Source organism: Streptopelia decaocto (genome assembly GCF_964273445.1).
Source record: "Streptopelia decaocto genome assembly, chromosome: 26".
Taxonomy (NCBI): domain Eukaryota; kingdom Metazoa; phylum Chordata; class Aves; order Columbiformes; family Columbidae; genus Streptopelia; species Streptopelia decaocto.
This window is the reverse complement of record NC_138681.1, coordinates 3,294,856-3,314,862: the sequence shown is the minus strand read 5'-3', so window position 1 is coordinate 3,314,862 and position 20,007 is coordinate 3,294,856. Positions and strand designations below refer to the sequence as shown.

The 20,007-nt window shown below is 52.7% G+C and overlaps 1 protein-coding gene across 1 annotated transcript; it reads left to right on the top strand.

Moving 5' to 3' along the window:
• Positions 1-10,161: 10,161 nt before the first annotated feature.
• LOC309450415 (olfactory receptor 14J1-like) lies at positions 10,162-11,079 on the top strand (the record flags this gene model as incomplete). Its single annotated transcript, XM_082073248.1, has 1 exon — positions 10,162-11,079. The coding sequence occupies one exon, from the start codon at positions 10,162-10,164 to the stop codon at positions 11,077-11,079; it is 918 nt and encodes a 305-aa protein (XP_081929374.1).
• Positions 11,080-20,007: the final 8,928 nt, after the last annotated feature.

The following is a 20,007-nucleotide window of genomic DNA, read 5'->3' as shown; positions in this document are numbered from 1 at the left end:
GTAAGTCCTGGCTGCGACCCCACAGATGTGAGCCCTAAGGTCATCACCGTGCCCTTTAAACTCCAGATGGCCCAGAGGGGATCACACCCCAGATCACCTCCCACAACGGTCAGCAGGCAGCTGTGCTCCCCAGTGCCCGGCACAGGGTGCGGAGCCACTTTCTGGGACACGCAGGGCTGGGGTTCCCTCTGCTCTGGCTCTGCCAGGGCCCCAGTCTCCATGAGCTGCTCCTGCTGCCTTGGGCCGTCACAGACCCCGAGCACTCTTGTCACAGCCACAGAGCCGCGTTCTTCCTGAGCAGGGGCTGTGAGGCCCCACGGCAGCCCTGGGACCCCGTCCTCCTGCTGCTTGCAGCCCCCGCCCTGCCCTCCTGCTGCCTCGCCGGGTGTCAGCGCGGGTTTGTGTCGGGGCAGCACTTGTGTGCAGGTTCGGGAGGGATGGGAGCGGGCGGGTGTCACGGTCCATCTATGATGGACTCCTGATGGTTCTTTTACCTTGATCTCAGAGCGCAAAAATAAGGCGACCAAAAAGCCAAGGGGTTATAATTCAATCAAGCAGTGTTGCTTTATTAATTTGCCCGTAAAGCAGCACACAATAAAGAGAGAGTAAGAAAGAGAAAGGGGAAAAAAACAGGGAAAAGTAAAGGAAAAGATGAGAAATGAGGTTGCGTTTCTCAGCAGTCCAGTTCCAGAAACGTCCCTCTGGTCTCCGATCCCATGGAGTCCTGCTGCTTCTCCGCCGTGGTTCAGGATCCTCTGGTGGGAAGATCTTCAATGGTGTCCATTCTGGAGTCACCTTTTATGCTTCTTCACCCCCCCTTGCTCCCATTGTTTTAGGGCAGTCTCGCCTTGATTTCGCAACCCAGGCTCGTACTGCACAGGCTCGACAGATCCACGCTTTCTTTTGCCAGCGCTTACGTGTCCAGCATTCAGGACACGTGCTCTCTCTGGTCCACTGGGTGACCTCAGGACCCTTGGCGAGCTGCTGGGCATGCTCCTTTTTGTTGGCCATTGTTTGAGGGAGCAGGTGAGGGACACGTGTGACTGAGGCTGCAGGTGAGAACAGATCTTCTGGACGGCAGTGATTGTCCCTGGGTCAGAGAGACCCTCACAACAACAGCTTTCAGGAGGCAGGGGCTGGTTTGGCTGAAGCAGCAGCAAAGTCCACACAGCAGCCATTGTAAGCAGGAGCCCCCCCGAATCGGAGAAAACAGTTCAGCACAATGCTTCTCCTCGGGCCTCTCTCCAAGTCATTGTCCATCTGTTCTTTCAGTCAGGGCCTCAGTTCTCTCAGTTCTTGATGGCGATGGTCAGGCAAATACTGCTCCATCTTCAGACCAACTCTCACAATCCCCCAACCCACTGGAGATCCCTCAACCCATTGGAGATTCCCCCAACCCATTGGAGACCCCCAAAACCCAACCATGGGAGATCCCCCAACCCATTGGATATCCTCTCAAACCCATTGGAGATCCCCCAACCCATTGTAGATTCCCCCAACCCAATCATTGGAGATCCCCCAACCCATTGGAGATCCCACCAAACCCATTGGAGATCCCCCAACCCATTGGAGATCCCCCAACCCATTGGAGATTCCCCCAACACAATCATTGGAGATCCCCCAACCCATTGGAGATCCCACCAAACCCATTAGAGATCCCCCAACCCAACCATGGGAGATCCCCCAAACCCACTGGAGATCCACTAACCCATTGAAGATCCCACCAAACCCACTGGAGATCCCCCAGCCCATTAAAGATCCCAGCAAACCCGTTGGAGATCGCCCCAAACCCAAAGATGGGAGATCCCCTCAGACCCATTGGACATCCCCCAACCCATTGGAAATCCCCCCAAACCCAAACATGGGAGATCCCCCAACCCATTGGACATCCCCCTCAACCCATTGGAGATCCCCCAATCCACTAGAGATGCCCCCCAACCCATTGGTGATCCCCAAAGCCATTGGAGATCCCACAAAACCCATTGGAGATCCCCCAACCCAATCATGAGAGATCTGCCAAACCCACTGGAGATCCCCAAACCCATTGGAGAACCCCCAAACCCATTGAAGATCCCTCAAGCCATTGGAAATCCCCCAACCCAACCATGGGAGATTCCCCAACCCACTGGAGACCCCCCCAAGCCCATGGGAGACCCCCTAACCTATCCATGGGAGATCCCCAACCCATTGGAGATCCCCTCAACTCATTGGAGATCCCCCCAAACCCATTGGAGTTAATCCAATTCACTGGAGATCCCCCTAACCCACTGGAGATCCCCCCAAACCCATTGGAGATCCCCCAACCCATTGCAGATCTCCAAAACCCATTGGAGATTCCTCAAACCCATCAGAGGTCCCCCAGCCCAACCATGGGAGATGCCCCAACCCATTGGATGTCCCCCCAAACCCATTGGAGATCCTCCATCCCATTGGAGATCCCCCCAATTCCATTGGAGATGCCCCCAAACACATTGGAGATCCCCCAGCCCACTGGAGATCCCTCAACCCAACCATGGGAGATCCCCCAACCCATTGGAGATCCCCAAACCCACTGGAGATCCCCCCCAGACCCTCTGGAGATCTCCCAACCCAACACATTGGAGATCCTCCAACCCATTGGAGATCCCCCCCAACCCACTGGAGATCCCCCCAAACACATTGGAGATCCCCCAGCCCACTGGAGATCCCTCAACCCAACCATGGGAGATCCCCCAACCCACTGGAGATCCCCCAAACCCATGGGACACCCCCCCAAACCCATTGGAGATCCCCCAGCCCACTGGAGATCCCTCAACCCAACCATGGGAGATCCCCCAACCCACTGGAGATCCCCCAAACCCATGGGACACCCCCCCAAACCCACTGGAGATCCCCCAACCCATTGCAGATCTCCAAAACCCATTGCAGATCCCTCAAACCCATCAGAGATCTCCCAACCCAACCATGGGAGATGCCCCAACCCATTGGATGTCCCCCCAAACCCATTGGAGATCCTCCATCCCATTGGAGATCCCCCCAATTCCATTGGAGATGCCCCCAAACACATTGGAGATCCCCCAGCCCACTGGAGATCCCTCAACCCAACCATGGGAGATCCCCCAACCCATTGGAGATCCCTCCAAATCCACTGGAGATCTCCAAAACCATTGGAGATCCCCCCCCAACCCACTGGAGATCCCCCCAAACCCATTGGAGTTCCCCCAATTCACTGAAGATCCCCCTAAGCCACTGCAGATCCTCCCAAACCCCTTGGACATCCCCCAAGCTCTTGGAGATCTCCCAACCCATTGGAGATCCCCCAACTCATTGGATGGATGAGACATTTTAGGTCTTGGTGGCCTAAGGGGTCCAGAGATGGCACATCATGGCCTGGGTGTTGTAAGGGTTCCAAGGGTTGGGACATTTAAGGTCTTGGTGGCCCGAGATGGCTGCAAATGTGACATCTTGGATACAGAGTTGGGACATTATATGTCTGGGTGGCCCAAAGTGTCCAGGGGTGGGACGTTTTAGGTCTTGGTGGTTTAAGGGGTCCAGAGATCAGACATCCTGGGTCTTGGTGGCCTCACGGGGTCCAGGACATCTTGACCTTGGGAGCCCAAGGGGGCTGGAGATGGGACATCTTGGGTGCAGGGATGGGACATCCTGCATCTTGGTGGCCCAAAGTGTCCATGGATGGGACATTTTGGGTGTTGGTGGCTTCACACGGTCCAGGGATGGGACACTTTGGCCTGGATGGCCCAAAGGCTCCAGGCATGAGAAATCTTCGATGCAAGGATGGGGCATCTTAGGACTTGGTGTCCCCAAAGTTTCCAAGGATGGGTCAACCCGGGTCTCGGTGGCTTCATGGGGTCCTTCTGGGACTGGGTGGCCTAAAGTGTCTAGGGATGGGACATCTTGGATCCAGGGATGGGACATTTTAGGTCTTAGTGGCCCAAAGTCTCCAGGGATGGGATAACCCCAGTCTGGCATGGGACATTCTGGCTCTTGGTGGCCCAAGGGGTCCAGGGATGGGACATTTTAGGTCTTGGTGCCCTAATGGGTCCAGGGACAGGAAATTTTACCCTGAGTGGCCCATGGTTTCCAGGGTTGGGAAATTTTGGCTCTCAGTGGTCTCACAGTTTCCAGGGATGGGACATAGTGGTGGTGAGAGTAGCCACGTCTCCTCTTTCACCGGGACCAGGCCACAGTGGGGTGACCGCCTCCCTGCCCCGTATTTAAAGGGGTGCCTGTGCGGGGCCCTTTGTGACATCACCAGTGACATCACAATGCCCCACCGTGGCAGTTGCACATCCCCCTGAGATCCAGAGCCTCCAATAGGGCAGTGATGGCTCCTCAGTACCTTTTGTGCCCCACTGTGCCTGTCCCCATGTACACACCAGGGTGGTACCGAGGTGCTGGCAGCCACATCCTCCCCCACCCTGGGCAGGGTGACTTCACCTCCACCAGCTTGATACAGGGAATTAACAATTAACTAATTAACACTTAAAGAACTAATACGTAAAGACTTAAAGAGCTAACAGAGAGCTAACCCTTAACTCTTAGGAATATGTACAGGTGTTCATTCTTTCAGCATCTGCAGTTCAGGATCATGGCAGCAGAGGGCTCATGAACATCGAAAATGCTCTTAAAAGCCAAGGCTCCAATTGTGATTGATCTGGAGTATTTCCTCATGTAGACAAAACAATATGTCAGAAAAGTGGGTACCTGACACACCACTTGAGACAGGAGACAGGCCAGGACACCTCAAGAGGAGTCACACTCCTCTGCACCAAGAGGTGGGTGTTCCTGGATATCTCAGGTGCCACAGCACAGTGATACTTGTGTTCAGGGAGCTGGTCAAGTGACCCATCTCCTGTTCTGTAACGGTGTCTGAGTTTGCTCAGGTCACCCCTGACTTGAGCCCCATCCACTGCTGGGTGTTCTCCAAACTCCTGCCTTCAGGAACAAAGTCCCAGGAGACCTTGCTGGTGAAGATGGAGCCAAAGAAGCCATGAAGAACCTCAGTCCAATCTGATTCTACTCTTATGAAGTTCAGCAGCAGGCCCACGTTCACCCTGTCTATTCTTTCACTGCAAGTGAAGCTCTGTCAGCTCATCTTGCTGCCCTCAGCCTCCCCTGCAGGTATCAAGTCCAGGGCAGCTTTGTCATCATCCCCACATCCATGGCCAAGGTTTCTAAATTCCTCCTTTGCAGCTTTCCCTGCTCCCACCTCCTGTGTGCTGCCTTTCTGCCCTGCAGCTCCAGCGGTTCAGATCAGCAGCCTCATGAGATAAATGCTTCTTTCCATGTGTGCTTGGAGAGATCATTCCTGTGCTTGGAGCAGCCTGTCCTGTAAGGATTATCAGATTTCCTGAGCTCCTTCACCCTTCTGAGCTTCTTCCCATGGCACCACCTGAATCAGCCCCCCCAGTTTGACAAAGTCTTCTCCTCTGGAGCCCACCAGCCTGTGCTCTGCTGCTGGCCTTCCTCCCTCCCCTCTGGTGCCTGGGACCCCACTGTGTCCTGGTCACAACAGCCAACGTGGACACTGATGTTCAGATCCCTCACCAGCTCTTCCTTGTTTCCCAGTTCCAGATCCAGGTGAACATCACCCTTGTTGGCCCATCAGGCAGCCATGTTAAGCAGTTGGCCCAAGATCCTTTGGACTGTTGGCACCTGCAGCTTTTCCTGGCCAGTGAATGTCAAGGCAATTACAGTTCCCCATAGGAACCTGCTCATTGACTGGTGACTTCCTCAGGTTACTGACAGAAGACCTTTTCCATTTCTTCTCCATGATCAAGTAATTTGTAACACTGAACACACTGTTACCCTGTACTGGGTTTACATGGTAAAGTCTTGGAACTGGGGGTGAGTGTGGGTGTGCTACAGTTGTCACTGTTCCATCCTGACCAACTCTTTCTGGTTTGTAAGTGTGAAGTCCCACAGGGCACCTCACCCCACTGACTCCTCAGTCACCCGTGTCAGGAAGATGTTGTCAATGAGCTCCAAACCCTCCTGAATGGCCGGTACCTTGCAGATATTGGGATATCTCAGGTCTGCCATGAGAACACAGCCCTGGAAACATGAGGCTTCTTTCATTTGTCTGAAGGAGGCCTCATCTCATTCCAATTCCTCATCAGTGAGTCTGTAACTGATGTCCAGTCACCACAACATTGCCCATGTTGTTCTGCCCTCTCATGCTGACTCCTCAACCTTCAGCTGACATTGTCTGTCCCCAGGCAGAGCTCCACACATTCCTGCTGCTCTCCCACATGAACAGAACCTCTCTCTTTGACTCCAGACCTCTGGCATTATGAGCACCACACGCACAAGACCCCACAGTTTCTCCAGGAGATAGTATACTGTCCTAAATCTCCTCGTGCTGTTATGTTGGGAGATACAACCCATCAGGATAAACAATCTGCATGCAAACTTTAACAGCTGAGCAAATGGAGATTCAGTTAAGGGAGAGTCCAGACCTTGAGAAAATCTGGGATTTACCCAACAGAAAACTCTTAATTTGTAGAAGGAGAAATGGGCAGTGAAGTATCAGGGGGGACAATAACCCCATCGATCAGGACAGAGCAGGACCTGACACGCTGAGCAGTGACCCTGAGGAGAAGGGCCTGGGCACTCCAAGGTCCCCACAGCAGCCCGTGGTGCACGCTCACCATGAACAAGGCAGCTGCACACGGGGCTGCATGAGGAGGAGCGTGGGGACCAGACACCTGCAGTTCTCATCCCATTCGGTTCAGCACTGGTGTGACCCACACACACGGGTGTGTGCCAGTGTGCGGCTTCCCAGTTTGGAGCAGCAGGGAGGAACTGGAGAGTGCAGGGCTGTGCCAAGGCAGGTTCAGCACCTTGTGCACATGGTGTGGGGTGCTGAGGGACCTGGGCTGCTTTGGCCCAGCAGCGCTGGGGAGGCTGCAGCGGTGCAGGAGTAGCCTGAGAGCGCTTGAAGGGTGGTTTAGAGGTGTTGGAGGTTTCTGAATAGTGGTAAAGAGCTTGAGAAAGAAATAATGGCCCAAAGTGCAGCTGGGGAGGTCCAGGCTGGACATGAGCAGAAAGGAATGTGATGGAAGGGCAGTGCTGTGGGGGAGCAGGTCAGCAGAGGGAGTCTGCATCAGCCCAAGGCTTTGTGCTTCAAGGACCAGCTGGGGAGGATGGAGAGAGCTCAGCAAAGGAAGGAAGATGCTCAGACAGGAGCAAGGTGGGGCAGCAGGGGGGATGTCTCCAGCCTGCAGGGACAGAGGTGCAGGGGATGCCACAGCACAGGACAGGCTGTCGTGGAGATGATCACGGGATGTGAAGAGGCTGAAAGCCCCACCAGACATGAGCTCCTTCTCCCCTTGGCTGTGGCTGTTGTCTGCACCTCTGATGCCTGTGAGGAGACACCTTGTCCTTGCAGCACAGGGGCCTCATGGCTCCTTGTCCCCAGCCAGGAACCTGGGAGGTGTGGGACCATAGTCCTGCCCTTGGCCTTGCACAGCCCCACATCACACTGTCCCAGGAAGGGCCCTGGGCAATGTGGGAGGGACAGGATCTGATTTCCCAGGGCTGGGGGTCAGGGCTTGGCCTTTTGGTTAAAGAAACACAACCAGATTTCCTCAGCATCAGAGAGACCTTTACTGTGCTTTTCCTGACCTACAGTTTTCTTCTCTAACCGAACCTGGATATTGTTCCTCAGTAGGTTCCCTCAGTGGGACCCATTAACATTACAAGAAACTTTGGAGTTTGAATCTAAATTTAACTTCTTGAGAAGTTTCATCACCTTCCTCCAGGGTCTGAGGTCCATGGACTCAGCAGCAAACCCACCAGAGGGGTCATTAAAGCGCCTTGTGCTGCTCCTGTGCTGCTGAGCTGGGCTGGGCTCCTGGGACACAGGGAGCTCATGGCAGCGGCAGCGCTGCAGAGAGACAGCTCTGCCCAGGAGCAGCTCCTCTGCACACGCAGCAGGGCTGAGGGCTCTGCCTGCAGCACCGAGGGCACAGGAGCCAGGCACAGAGAGATTAAAGGCATCGTGGGGTGGTTGGTTGCTGAGGATTCAATGAGACAAATCACAGTTCTAACACGGTAAGTCTCTGGCTGTAGGACAATGCAGCTGCATTTCCTGGTGGGAGACCCTAAGCTGGTACATCCGACAAATTACAATTTATCTGTCAGGTCTCTGTCACAGTATCTCTGTTGCAGAGGAGAAGAACACACTCCAGAGCAGGGCTTCCCTGCTGCACTGTCAGAGGGACAGGGAATGATGACAACTTCTGCTGAGGGTGACTGCAGGGGGAGCACCCAGGGGTGCCCAGGGCTGTCCTGCAGAGCAGGGTCCCTGTCTGGGGGAGATCCCCACGGTGCTGTGGGGACAAGCTGTGGGGGGAAGGAGCATCCTCGATAATGGCAGAAAAGGTGCTTCTGCTGTGGAGAGGGTGCTGTGTGGGTCAGGGCTGCTCACAGGACAGGACACCTGCAGGATTTTTCTAAGGCGATGCCCCAAAGACAAGATCAATGTAAGGATTACCAGGCAGATAAGGAGCTTTCCTGAGCCTGTCTTTTCAGTTTCCTCTCCCAAGGGGCGGGGGGTGCAGGAAAGGATAAAATGAAAATGAGCTATCATGCTGAAACAAGTCACTGAGACTCCTGAACTGCAACTGTGAGTGCTCAGTACATCTGCCAGAAGGCTCATGACATCCCTTCCCCACCCCTCTGCCTGTGCACAGCACCTGCATCACCTTGGCTGGACCCGTCAGCCTTAGTCTGACCTGTCCTGTTTTCCAGCCTGCAGACAGGAAGATGCCCCCAGGCAGTGCCCTGTGAACAGGCAGGATCTGTAGGGCCAGGGGGAGGGCACAGAGGGTGGGATGGTCTGTGAGCACTGACAGGGAACAGACATGGACAGGGAAACACCTCCCAGGGGAGAATCTCCAGGCAGCAGGGAAATGATCAGAAATGAGAGGAAACCAAACCCGGAATTGTTATGGGAGGGAGAAGAGAGAAAACTCCCTGTGACCCCTGCAGGTCAGATCCCTCCTGTGAGCAGCCCCCTGGCCTCCTGTCCCACCCAGCAAAGCCTCTGCCCTCAGGGCCGGGGGCTCCAAGGCATGAAGCAGCTCCTGTGCAGCCAGAGCTCCAGTTCCTCTGCAGAGCACAGGGGCTGAGAGCAGCTGCCCGGCAGTGTTGGTGTCTGGGAGGTGGCTGCACAGCTGGGGAAGGGTGACGCTGTCTGAGTGCCCGGCTGCCTCTGCCCTGGCCTCTCTCACACCCACCCTCACTGCATTTTCCTTCTTGCTCCCCTGCTCTGGGTCCCTGCTGTTGGGATCTTGTTCTTGCTGTCAGGCTCTCTGGGGATGGCAGTTTCAGCTGCAGAGTCACAGCCTGATCTTGTGGGTCCTTTCCTGCAGGTGTGTCCATGGGCACACGTGTCCCAGCTTTGCTCTGACCTGTGGGCTGTGGGCAATGCAGTCTGTGGGGCTGGGGAATGAGCCGTGTGTGTCCTGGGCTAAACGTTGGGTGCTGAGACCTTAGGAAAGGGTGAGACCTGTCATGGTCTGGGGTGGATCCCTCTGCTCTCAGCAGTGCCTGGTGGCTTTTCAGGGTAACATGGGAGTGTGATCAGCCTCCATCTCAGAAAGGTGCCAGCCTAGGGCAGCTGGAGCAGGACAGAGGGACAGAGCAGCTGCCCTCACTCTGCACTGACCCACAGGCACCCTCTGGTCTCGCAGGACTCGCTCTGTTCTCCCTGAGTGCAGCAGAAATGCTGAGGGTTTCTGACACCCAGCAACACTCTGCAGTGAATATGGGGGGAGGTGTAAAAAAACCTGGAACTCTTAAACTGCCTTCACAATCTCTGTTCCCTATCACTGGGAAAGCAAGTGCTGACAGCCCTTCTGTGTTAGCAGAACCAGGACAGTCGCCACCGTTCCCATGGCCCCACTTCTGCAGAGCTGGGCTGACTTATCGACGGCCCATGGGCACAGGCCCTGCTCTTGGTTGCACATTTTCCAGCCCCAAGCAGGGCTGCAGCCACAGTGCTGAAAAAGGTTCTCCTAGAAAAACACAAGAGTGTCTGCGTGTGACAGGGGAGGGTCTATGGGAGTTGGTTTGATTTTTGTCAGAGAACTCTGCCCTGGATTCTAATTGTCTTTTTTTTTTCTCATGACAGTGCCCCATGTTCAGGAAAAGCAAATGTCCAACAGCAGCTCCATCACCCAGTTCCTCCTCCTGCCGTTCGCAGACACACGGGAGCTGCAGCTCTTGCACTTCTGGCTCTTCCTGGGCATCTACCTGGCTGCCCTCCTGGGCAACGGCCTCATCATCACCACCATAGCCTGGGACCAGCACCTGCACACCCCCATGTACTTCTTCCTGCTCAACCTCGCCCTCCTTGACATGGGCACCATCTCCACCATTGTCCCCAAGTCCATGGCCAACTCTCTGTGGGACACCAGGGTCATTTCCTATGGAGGGTGTACTACACAACTCTTTCTGTTTGTCTTCTTAGCTTCAGCAGAGTATTCTCTTCTCACCATCATGTCGTACGACCGCTACGTTGCCATCTGCAAACCCCTGCACTACGGGACCCTCCTGGGCAGCAGAGCTTGTGTCCACATGGCAGCAGCTGCCTGGGCCACTGGGTTTCTCTATTCTCTGCTGCACACGGCCAATACATTTTCACTGCCCCTGTGCAAGGGCAATGCCCTGGGCCAGTTCTTCTGTGAAATCCCCCAGATCCTCAAGCTCTCCTGCTCACACTCCTACCTCAGCGAACTTGGGCTTATTGTGGTTAGTCTCTTAGTAACATTTGTGTGTTTTTTGTTCATCGTGGTGTCCTATGTGCAGATCTTGAGGGCCGTGCTGAGGATCCCCTCTGAGCAGGGACGGCACAAAGCCTTTTCCACCTGCCTCCCTCACCTGGCCGTGGTCTCCCTGTTCATCAGCACTGCCATGTTTGCCCACCTGAAGCCCCCGTCCATCTCTTCCCCATCCCTGGACCTGGTGGTGTCTGTTCTGTACTCGGTGGTGCCTCCAGCAGTGAACCCCCTCATCTACAGCATGAGGAACCGGGAGCTCAAGGATGCCCTGTGGAAACTCATTTTTTTGTAAAGCAATAAACTGCCCATCCTCTTCTACATAGGCGTTTTAATGTAGCTAATTACAGGTCCAGCCTGTCATCTGGATTTTTTTGTTGTTATTAGTTGTTTTCTTATTGTGATCATGTTTTCATCCCCTTTCTAATTCACTATTGGCTTTTCTTTTATAACTGTTGGCTGTGTAAATGAGGAGCCATGCTCTCCTTGTCTCTAAACAAAATAAAAGACTCTTTAATGACTTCTTTTTCACTATATCCTTCCTGCAAGCCCTTTTTAGAGCTGCAGGGATGGTTCCTGTGTTCATGGGAGGAGGGGAAAAGAGTCCATGATGTCAGCCCTGCCAGGGAGCAGCAGCGCTTGTTCTTCCAGAGCTGTTCTGGTTCCACTCCACACTCTCCTTCTCATCCCTGGTGTTGGTGCAAGGCCTGAGTGCTCGGGCAGCTTGGTCACCGTCCTGCTGTGTGTCAGTCCTGTGGGCGCAGGCAGGGACAGGCAATGGGCACTGCTGTGACCGAGCTGGCCTCACAACAGCCTTTACAGATAGAAAGGTGATCTCCTATGGGCAGAGCTGGAAGGTTCAAGTCTTCAACTTCTTTACAAAGTTTTTCTCAATAACATGTCCAAGAAAGTCACCCTCAGATTAAACACTATTGTACAGCTGAACAGTGTGTGTGTGCAGGGCTGGCACACAGCAGTGTCCTCTCACAGCCAGGCTCCTGCCAGAGACCTGCAGGACCAGCAGAGCAGGGGCTGGGCTGTGCCCCTGTGCACTGGACACCCCATGGAAGGAGCCCCAGGTCAATCACCATGGACTGGCCCCTCACAACCACCATTTCCAGCACTGGCTTCTCACCCACAAAGACTGTTTCCTCTCCATGGATGGACACTCAATGAATAGTTCAGCAGTCCATGTTTGCCTTGTACCGATGAGATGTGAGCATGCACATCATGTCTGTGAGGTGACATGAACCTGAGTGAGCACAAACACCGTCAACTATTCCTTTCCATTCTGTGAAAGCCTGTGAGACAGACGAGGTCTTGAGGTCACTTCATATTGGGAGGAACAACCTATTGGAAATCACCTGAATGCAGCACTGAGTTGTGCTTCCTTGAACTGAGCTCCCTGTGTCCATTCCTCATGACTTGGGACATGTCAGACGAGTGCAGAGCAGGTGACACAGCGCAGGGCTGAGGTGTCTCCCGTCCTTTGGGAGTGGCCATGGAAGGCCAGAGGGACACTGTGACTCCTGCCTCTGTGTGTAAAAGGGACAGACTCTGTCTCTGAGCATCCCTGGGTGAACAAGGAGTCCTGAGACCAACTCAGATATGGATGCCTGACAGCACCCTGATATTTCTGTGTGTGACTCCGGGAACAAACCCCACTGGATCAGTGAGATTCATCTCAGCTGCCTTGGACAAGACCATTTCAAGTGCTCCAGTCTGCTCTGTCACCCTTTCTTGTGATTCCAGATTGTGATCTCAAAAGTGCCATCGAAACCAGAATGGTTCTGGGGTCCTAAGGAAACGCAGACCTCAAATCCATCTTCAAGAAGAGCAGGAATAGGAACTGGGATAACTACAGGCTGGCCACCCTTCCTCCCTTCCTGGGAAGAGGATGGGACAAGCCTCCTGCAGCCATTTCCAGGAATGTGAAGGACAAGGAAGGGATTGCTGAACCCAAATGGACAGGGGAGAGAACGGCATGTTGTGTACAGGGCGTTGCAAGGCTCAGCCATGGTCTCCTTCTGGCCAGAGTGGTGCTGATGGGGCTCAAGAAGCGGGTGCTGGGTGGGAAGTTGACTGAACCATCCAGCACAAATATCATCAGTGGTACAAAGTCCTCCATGCAGCCAGTTACTGGTGTCATTTCTCAGTGACCAGCACTTGGACAACACTGTTGAACGTCTTTATTCTCCCTTTCCAAGATATAAGAGACAGCACTTTAAGTGCCTTGAGGATGATACAAACTTGGGTGGAGGCCTTGAGTAGTCTCACCTGGTTCACCCTGAGCAGGAGAGTGAGACAAGATGAGTGAGACAAGGGCTCTCTGCAAACCCGAGTTATTCTGTGATTTGACGGAAATTTTGCCTTGGAGAGGTTTCTGGAGGGAGAATAGGTGGAAGAATAGGAAAAAAAAAAAAAAAAAAAAAAGATAAGGCAGAGGAAGAGATATGGAAGGTGTTAACGGAAGTACAGGAGTTCCAGTGAGGAGTGCTTTTCACTCACAGTGTTAGTAGGAAATATATTTGAAAAATTTGAACAAGGTGAGGAAACGAGATGGGTGTCTACAGCCTGTGGGAAAGAGGGGCAGGTGAAGGAATGTATAGAACATGCTTCACTCTGGTGAGGTCCTGGCTGCTAAAGAGGGAGATGGATGGGTGTGGTATTATGAGGTCAGTTGTTTCTCAGACACTCATAATCCAGTCAGAATCATGTGGCTGTGAAGAGACAGTGAGGTCAGTTCTGTCTCTGGAGGTGACAGCCCAGCAGCAGGGACATGGCTGGGAAAGAACCTCTGCCAAGGTACCCACAGGCCCTACCCAGGAGTAGCCCTTGGAGATGGGTTGTCATGTCCATCCCATCTGAGAACATGATGTGACAGCAGCGGGGACATGGTCGTGTCTGTCAGAGAAGCTGAAAGGCCAGCAGTACTCATGGGATTTAGAAGATCATGGTGATGTTACCTCTCTCTGGTCAGGTAAAAAACCACAAGAAGCCTAACGGGTTGCGTTCCCTGCATGAAGAACAATATTAGAGATGGTTGAGTTTTCCATAGTAGCAGAAAAAAAACAAGAGAGATAAAAAAAAAATTCACAAAGTGCAACTTGGAAGCTAGAGACCGGATATCAGGAGTAAGAAATGTCCCTGGAAGGGCAGTGCTGTGGTGCAAGAGGTGACCCAGAGGGAGCTGGATCAGCCCATGGTTTGTGTTCCAAAGAACAGCCAGTGAGGGTGCAGACACAGCAGTGAAGGTGCAGAAATGCTGGGGTGAGAGCAGGTGGGGAAGCAAGATGGGTGTCTGCAGCCTGCAGGGAAAGAGGGGCAGGGGTAGCACCGTGTAGAACAGCCTGTGGTGGAGATGGCAAAGGGCGCTGTGAGGCTGGAAGGGGCCCACAGAACCCAGGTCTGTGTCCCCTTGGCCATGGCAGTTGTCTCTGCCACTGAGGCCCAGGAGAAGACATGTTGTCCTCATGGCACTGGGGCCTCGGTGCTTCCTTGCAGCCCCATGGGAAGCTGGAAGTTGTTGTCCCAGTGTTGTCCTTCCCTGGGCCTTGCACACCCACATCCCACGGTCCCAGGAAGAGCCCTGAGCCGTGTGTGAGGGACAGGATCCCCCTTCCCATTGCCTGGAGCTCATGGCTCCTCCTTTCTGCTTCAGAAAGCAAACCGAGGGGTTTCTGAGCATCAGAGCTGAAGAAAAGACTCAAAGGAGACCTCATGGTGGCTACAGCTTCCTCACAAGGGGAGAAGGAGGGGAAGGGACTGATCTGTTCTCTCTGGTGACCAATGACAATACCCAAGGGAATGGAAGAAGGGTGTGCCAGGGGAGGGTCAGGTTGGACATGAGGAAAAGTTTCTTCCCCCAGAGGTGCTGGACACTGAACAGGCTCCCCAGGGAGGTGTCACGGCCCCAACCTGACAGTGTTCAAGAAGAGACTGGACAACGTCCTCAGACACACGGGGTGACCTGTGGGGTGTCCTGTGCAGAGACAGCAGTTGGACTCCATGATCCTTTGGGTCCTTCCAACTCAGGACATTCCATGATTCTATGAAACACTAGGTCGAAAGTCCATGTTTTCATTGTCCAGATGAGACGTAAATGTACACATCATGTGCATGTCCACTGTGTGCATGTGGTGAGATGAACCCAAGTGAGCACAAATTCTATCAGATATTCCTTGGGGTGCCATAAAGGTCAGTGGGACACAGATGGTGTTCAGGGGTCTCTTCCAACCTGTGTTATTGTAGGATTCCATGAATCTTTTCCTTGGAGAGCTCTTTCACGTCAGAATAGACAGAGAAAGATGAAGAAAAAATCAGAGGCAGAAGCAGAGAGATAAAATGCCCCAGAGTAAATACAGCAGCTCCTCTGAGGAATGTTTCTCCACTCAAACCCTTGATAGGAAATCTATGGGATACATTTGATGAAAGCAGCTTAGTTTGATCTGCTCACACACCACAAGGAGGGTGATGGTGGGTGCGATGTCATGTGGTCACTTGTGTCTCAGGAACTCATAGTCCAGCAGGAACCAATGGGTGTGGAGGGCACTGTGAGGTCACTTCTGCCTCTGCAGGGGATTGGCCAACAGCAGGAACATGGCTGGGAAAGGACTGTGAGGTCACACACACCAGACGAGCAATCGGGCCCAATCAGCATGGCTGGATGAAAGGCAGGTCCTGCTTGACCAGCCTGATCTCCTTCTGTGACAAGGTGACCGGCTGAGCAGATGAGGGACAGTCTGTCGTGGGGAATGAATCCGCCACACGGGCTGTGGGTGTTGTGTCCTTAGACTGCAGTAAAGCCTTTGACACCGTGTCCCACAGCATCTCCTGGAGAAGCTGCAGCTCATGGCCTGGATGGTGTATCTGCGATGGGTAAAGAACTGGCTGGAAGGCATTTTAGAGCCATTTGTCCCCTTCCTGTTCACATGGGCATCCCATGAATGCATCACTGCTCTGCCCCAGTGTAGACAGGCACAAGGCCTTCTCCTCCTGGACCTCTCACCTCACCAGTGACACTGTTTTCTACAGCACCCTCATCCTGGACTGTGGGATGCCCAGAACAGCCCTCCCAAGACAGTTTGACAAAGCCTTTTTTTCTCTACCATCCCCACATCCCTGCTCAATCCCCTCATCCACAGCTCAAGGACCAGAAAGGTTGGGTGGAAGTGGAGCACTGAGAAAAATGGTCAGGAAAGCTTTGAGGTGCACAGAGAGCCCATCAACATGTTGGCAAGCTGCTCTCTTTGAACAAGCCCAGAAGACCAGCACAGCATTTGCTGTGTCCAGAAACTCGCCTGGAAGGTTGGGATATGGAGAAAAGGTTTGGTCTGGGAAGGGACAGACAGGGGCTGGTGGAACTGGCTGGTGTGACCGTGAGACGTCTCCCAAACACCTCAGAAAAGTCCTGGGTCTCAGGGAGGCTGCATGGTCCTCTGAGAAAGAAAATAGCAAAAATGACTTATCATGGAATCATAGAATAATTGTGGTTGGAAGATCATTGAGTGCAACCATAACCTAAATCTGGCACTAAACCATGTCCCTAAGAGCCCCATCCATCTGTGTTTTAAACACCTTCAGTGATGGTGACTCCACAACCTCACTGGGCAGTCTGCTCCATTGCTTCAAAACCCTTTCCCTGAAGAATTTTTTCCTCATATCCAATCTAAACCTCCCCGTGTGCAACTTGAGGCCATTTCCTCTTGTCCGATCACTTGCTACTTGGGAGAAGAGACCAACACCCTCCATGATAAAACCTCCTTTCAGGCAGCTGTAGAGAGTAATAAGGTCTCCCCTCAGCCTCCTGTTCTCAAGGCTGAACAGCCCCAGCTCCCTCAACCGCTCCTCGTCAGACTGGTGCTCCAGACCCTTCACCAGCCTTGTCACCCTCCTCTGAACTCTCTCCAGCACCTCAATGTCTTCCTTGCCATGAGGGGCCTAAAACTGCCCCCAGGATTCAAGGTGCAGCCTCACCAGTGCCCGGTACAAAGGGATGATCACTTCTCTAGTCCTGCTAAAGCTCTGATTGAATCAAGGCTTGAACACCTTGGTTTGACCCAGTTGGTGACAGGCTGGACTGCAGACTCCTGAGGGCCCTTCAACCTCAGTTCTCTCTTGATCCCATTGTGATGTTGGGCTCTGTTTCAGACTGGAACAGAGCAGGCGATGATGGGGCAGGATCCACCTGTGCTGTAGGTGACCATCTAAACCAACATCTCAGCCCGTGAACCAGCCAACACCTCAGTGTGACTCGCTCTGGGCAACGTGTGAGGAGTCCTGGGCAGGGAAGGTTCAGAGGGCATGGGGCGCTGTGCAAGACACAACATGATCTTGGCTTCATGCCTGCAGGCCCATCAGATGTCAGTTGATGTCAATGAAAATTAAAATGAGAAGAACTGAAGACAAAGATCCAAAGCAAAGGAAGGTGTCAACATAATTTTATTTATTTATTTATTTATTTATTTATTTATTTATTTATTTATTTAAAAGCCTTTGTAGGGGAGTTTCTTTTCTTTGGAAAGGAAACAGTTCTCCAGAACTGGGCATGGATTTAGGACACAAATGTCTTCAGCTCCAGGGACACAAACACCTGGTTCCAGTGTAGATGCCCCGGGAACCCCTGCCCAGGCTCCACCTGCACTGCAAGGTGCTCTGGTCTCCCCAGGTCCTGTGTGATAGATGCCAATCCCAGGCCAACACCTCAGGTACACTGGGGGTCCTAAAATGGCCCTGGCTGTTTACGGTGAGACAGCTGATGACTGATGTACTAAGGGTAGGAGAAGAAATATTTGTCTTCCCCTGTACTTCTATTACCAACACTCTATTATTTCATCTCCCTCGTCATTCAGCAGTTCCCACCGCTCCTGATTAAATGTCCCTTTCCAAGGACAACTTTCCAGCACTGTCTGGACGTTTGCCCTTCCCAGTGCTCTCAGGTTTCTCCTCCACTTGCTCTTTGGTGATTCAGTTCCTCTCAACTCTCTGGTTTCTGCTTTGAGCTTCAGGGAGTTACAAACTTGCCCCATTCTTCAGAGCTCTAATTAACATGGCAGTCAACACGTTCATTGCGTTTATTTCTGTCCTCTCCTATCTCTCTGTCTAAACCAGTTCTTGTGGGGGTGTCCCTTGTGGTTGCTGGACCTCATCAGATCCAGCTTACACACACAGCTGAGGAAAGTGTTTTGCTGTTTATTGAACTGTGCAGTGTTTGCACAGGAGAGCAGGTGGAGCTGGTGCACAGGAGCTGCAGCATCTCCTGCAGAGCTCATGGAGAAGTCTGATGGAGGAAAAGTGATGCCATCTCTGGTGGCCAATGAGGGAACCGGCAGACTGGGGGTGGGGGTGAGGAGTCAGGTTGTCCATACAGTGTCCAGCCTCAAGGGACTGTTCTCCTGCCTGTCCAGATGTCTCCACGAGACCCTCGGGATCAATGTCCAGTGTAGAATGCTGCTGTCACTTCTTCCATACACTGGAAAATGACAGAAAACAACCTTGAAATAATAAACCTCCTTCATTAAATCTTCTTTGAAATCTTCAGCATCAAGTGTCCCACTGAAACCTCTCCAGTTAGTTCTACAAGTCTTGAAGATTTGAATGAAATTACAGAAAGAAACATTGCTCATTAGGGCTCTCTGTGTTTTAATGACCCCCATGGCGTATTTGGTGCTGAGTCCATGAACCTCAGATACCAAGCACAGACTGAAGAATCTGCTCAAGAAGTCCAAGTCAGAAGCAAACTCCAAAGTACCTTGAAGCATTAATGGGCCCCACTGAGGGCTGTTCCTGACAAAGCCTCCCCAGGGACTCGTTAGAGCAGATAATTGGAGGCTGTGATTGCATCAGGCAAAGGCAAAGTGCAGCAGCTCTGATGCTGAGAAAGCCCTTGGTTTGTCTGATGAAGGACAATGGCCAAGCCTTGAGCCCCTGCCCCTGGGAAGGGAGATCCTGTCCCTCACGTGTGGCTCAGGGCTCTTCCTGGGGCTGTGGGGAGTGCGATGCCCAGTGCAGGACAATGGTGCGACACTCCCTGGGGGTGCAAGGAGGCCATGGGGAGCCATGGCCACGACAACCATGTGTCTCCTCTTAGGCCTCGCTGGCAGGGACATCAGCCATAGCCAAGGGGACAAAGACCTTGGCTCTTGCAGGGACATCCAGCCTCACCCTTGGCCATCTCCACCACAGTCCATCGTGCACTGTCCCAGGCCTGTGGCTGTTTCCCCACAGGCTGCAGACACCCCATGCGCTTCCCCACCTTGTTCTCACCCCAGTGTGTCCCCACCTGTGCTGCTGTCTCTCCATCCTCACCAGCTGTTCCTGGAAACACAAAGTCATGGCTGATCCAGAGTCCTTCTGAATGAGCACAGCACTGTGCTGAGAATGACATTTCTCTATCCTGAGCTCCACTCTGGACATCCAGAGCTGCAGTTTCTGATGGTTTTCCTTTCTCATGCTGTTTCCCAAGAACAACAAAAAACATTAAAAATTGTCACCATCTTGGAAAGTGATTTTCAAGATTTCTGAAGCTACTCCTGCCCTTTCTTGTCATGGTTTTGCCACAGCCACCAACCAAGACCATGAGAGCTGCTCACATCCTGCTCCCAGTCCCCAGGTGGGATAAGGGAGAGAAGTGAATGGGAAGGGAGAAACTTTTGTGTTTAGAAAAAATATAATAAGACAATAAAAATAATACACTACTACTAATAATATACTAAGATATACATAAAGTAAAATATATGACACTCAGTGCCATCTCCCACATAACTCCAGTTGTGCTGAACAGGCAGCCCAAAAGAAGAGAGCACCCTGGTCCTGAGAAGCTGATTCCAGCAAGAGAAAGTACAAGTGCAAAAGGCAGAGAGGCCCAACGGCCAACTGAAAAACAGCAAAACATCATAAAACTGAACTAACACTGAACTCCCAATAGAATGGAACTTCCGAACAGAGCTAAGGAAAGCAGCCGGAAAACCAAAACTAATGGGCTGGAAAAGGCACCTCCAGCTTTATACTGAGCATGACACTAATGGTAGAGAATAGTTGTTGATTGACCTGGATGTCAATCCAGGTGCTGTCCTGTCTGTGCCTCCTCTTACCAGTTTGCACCTGCAGCTGCACTCCAGGGAAGTCCTTGGTTTCACTGACAATAGTCCAGGTAAATTAAATAGAAATAGATAAATTAAATTAAGAAAATACACTCAGTGCTATCCCCCATGTAACTCCAGTC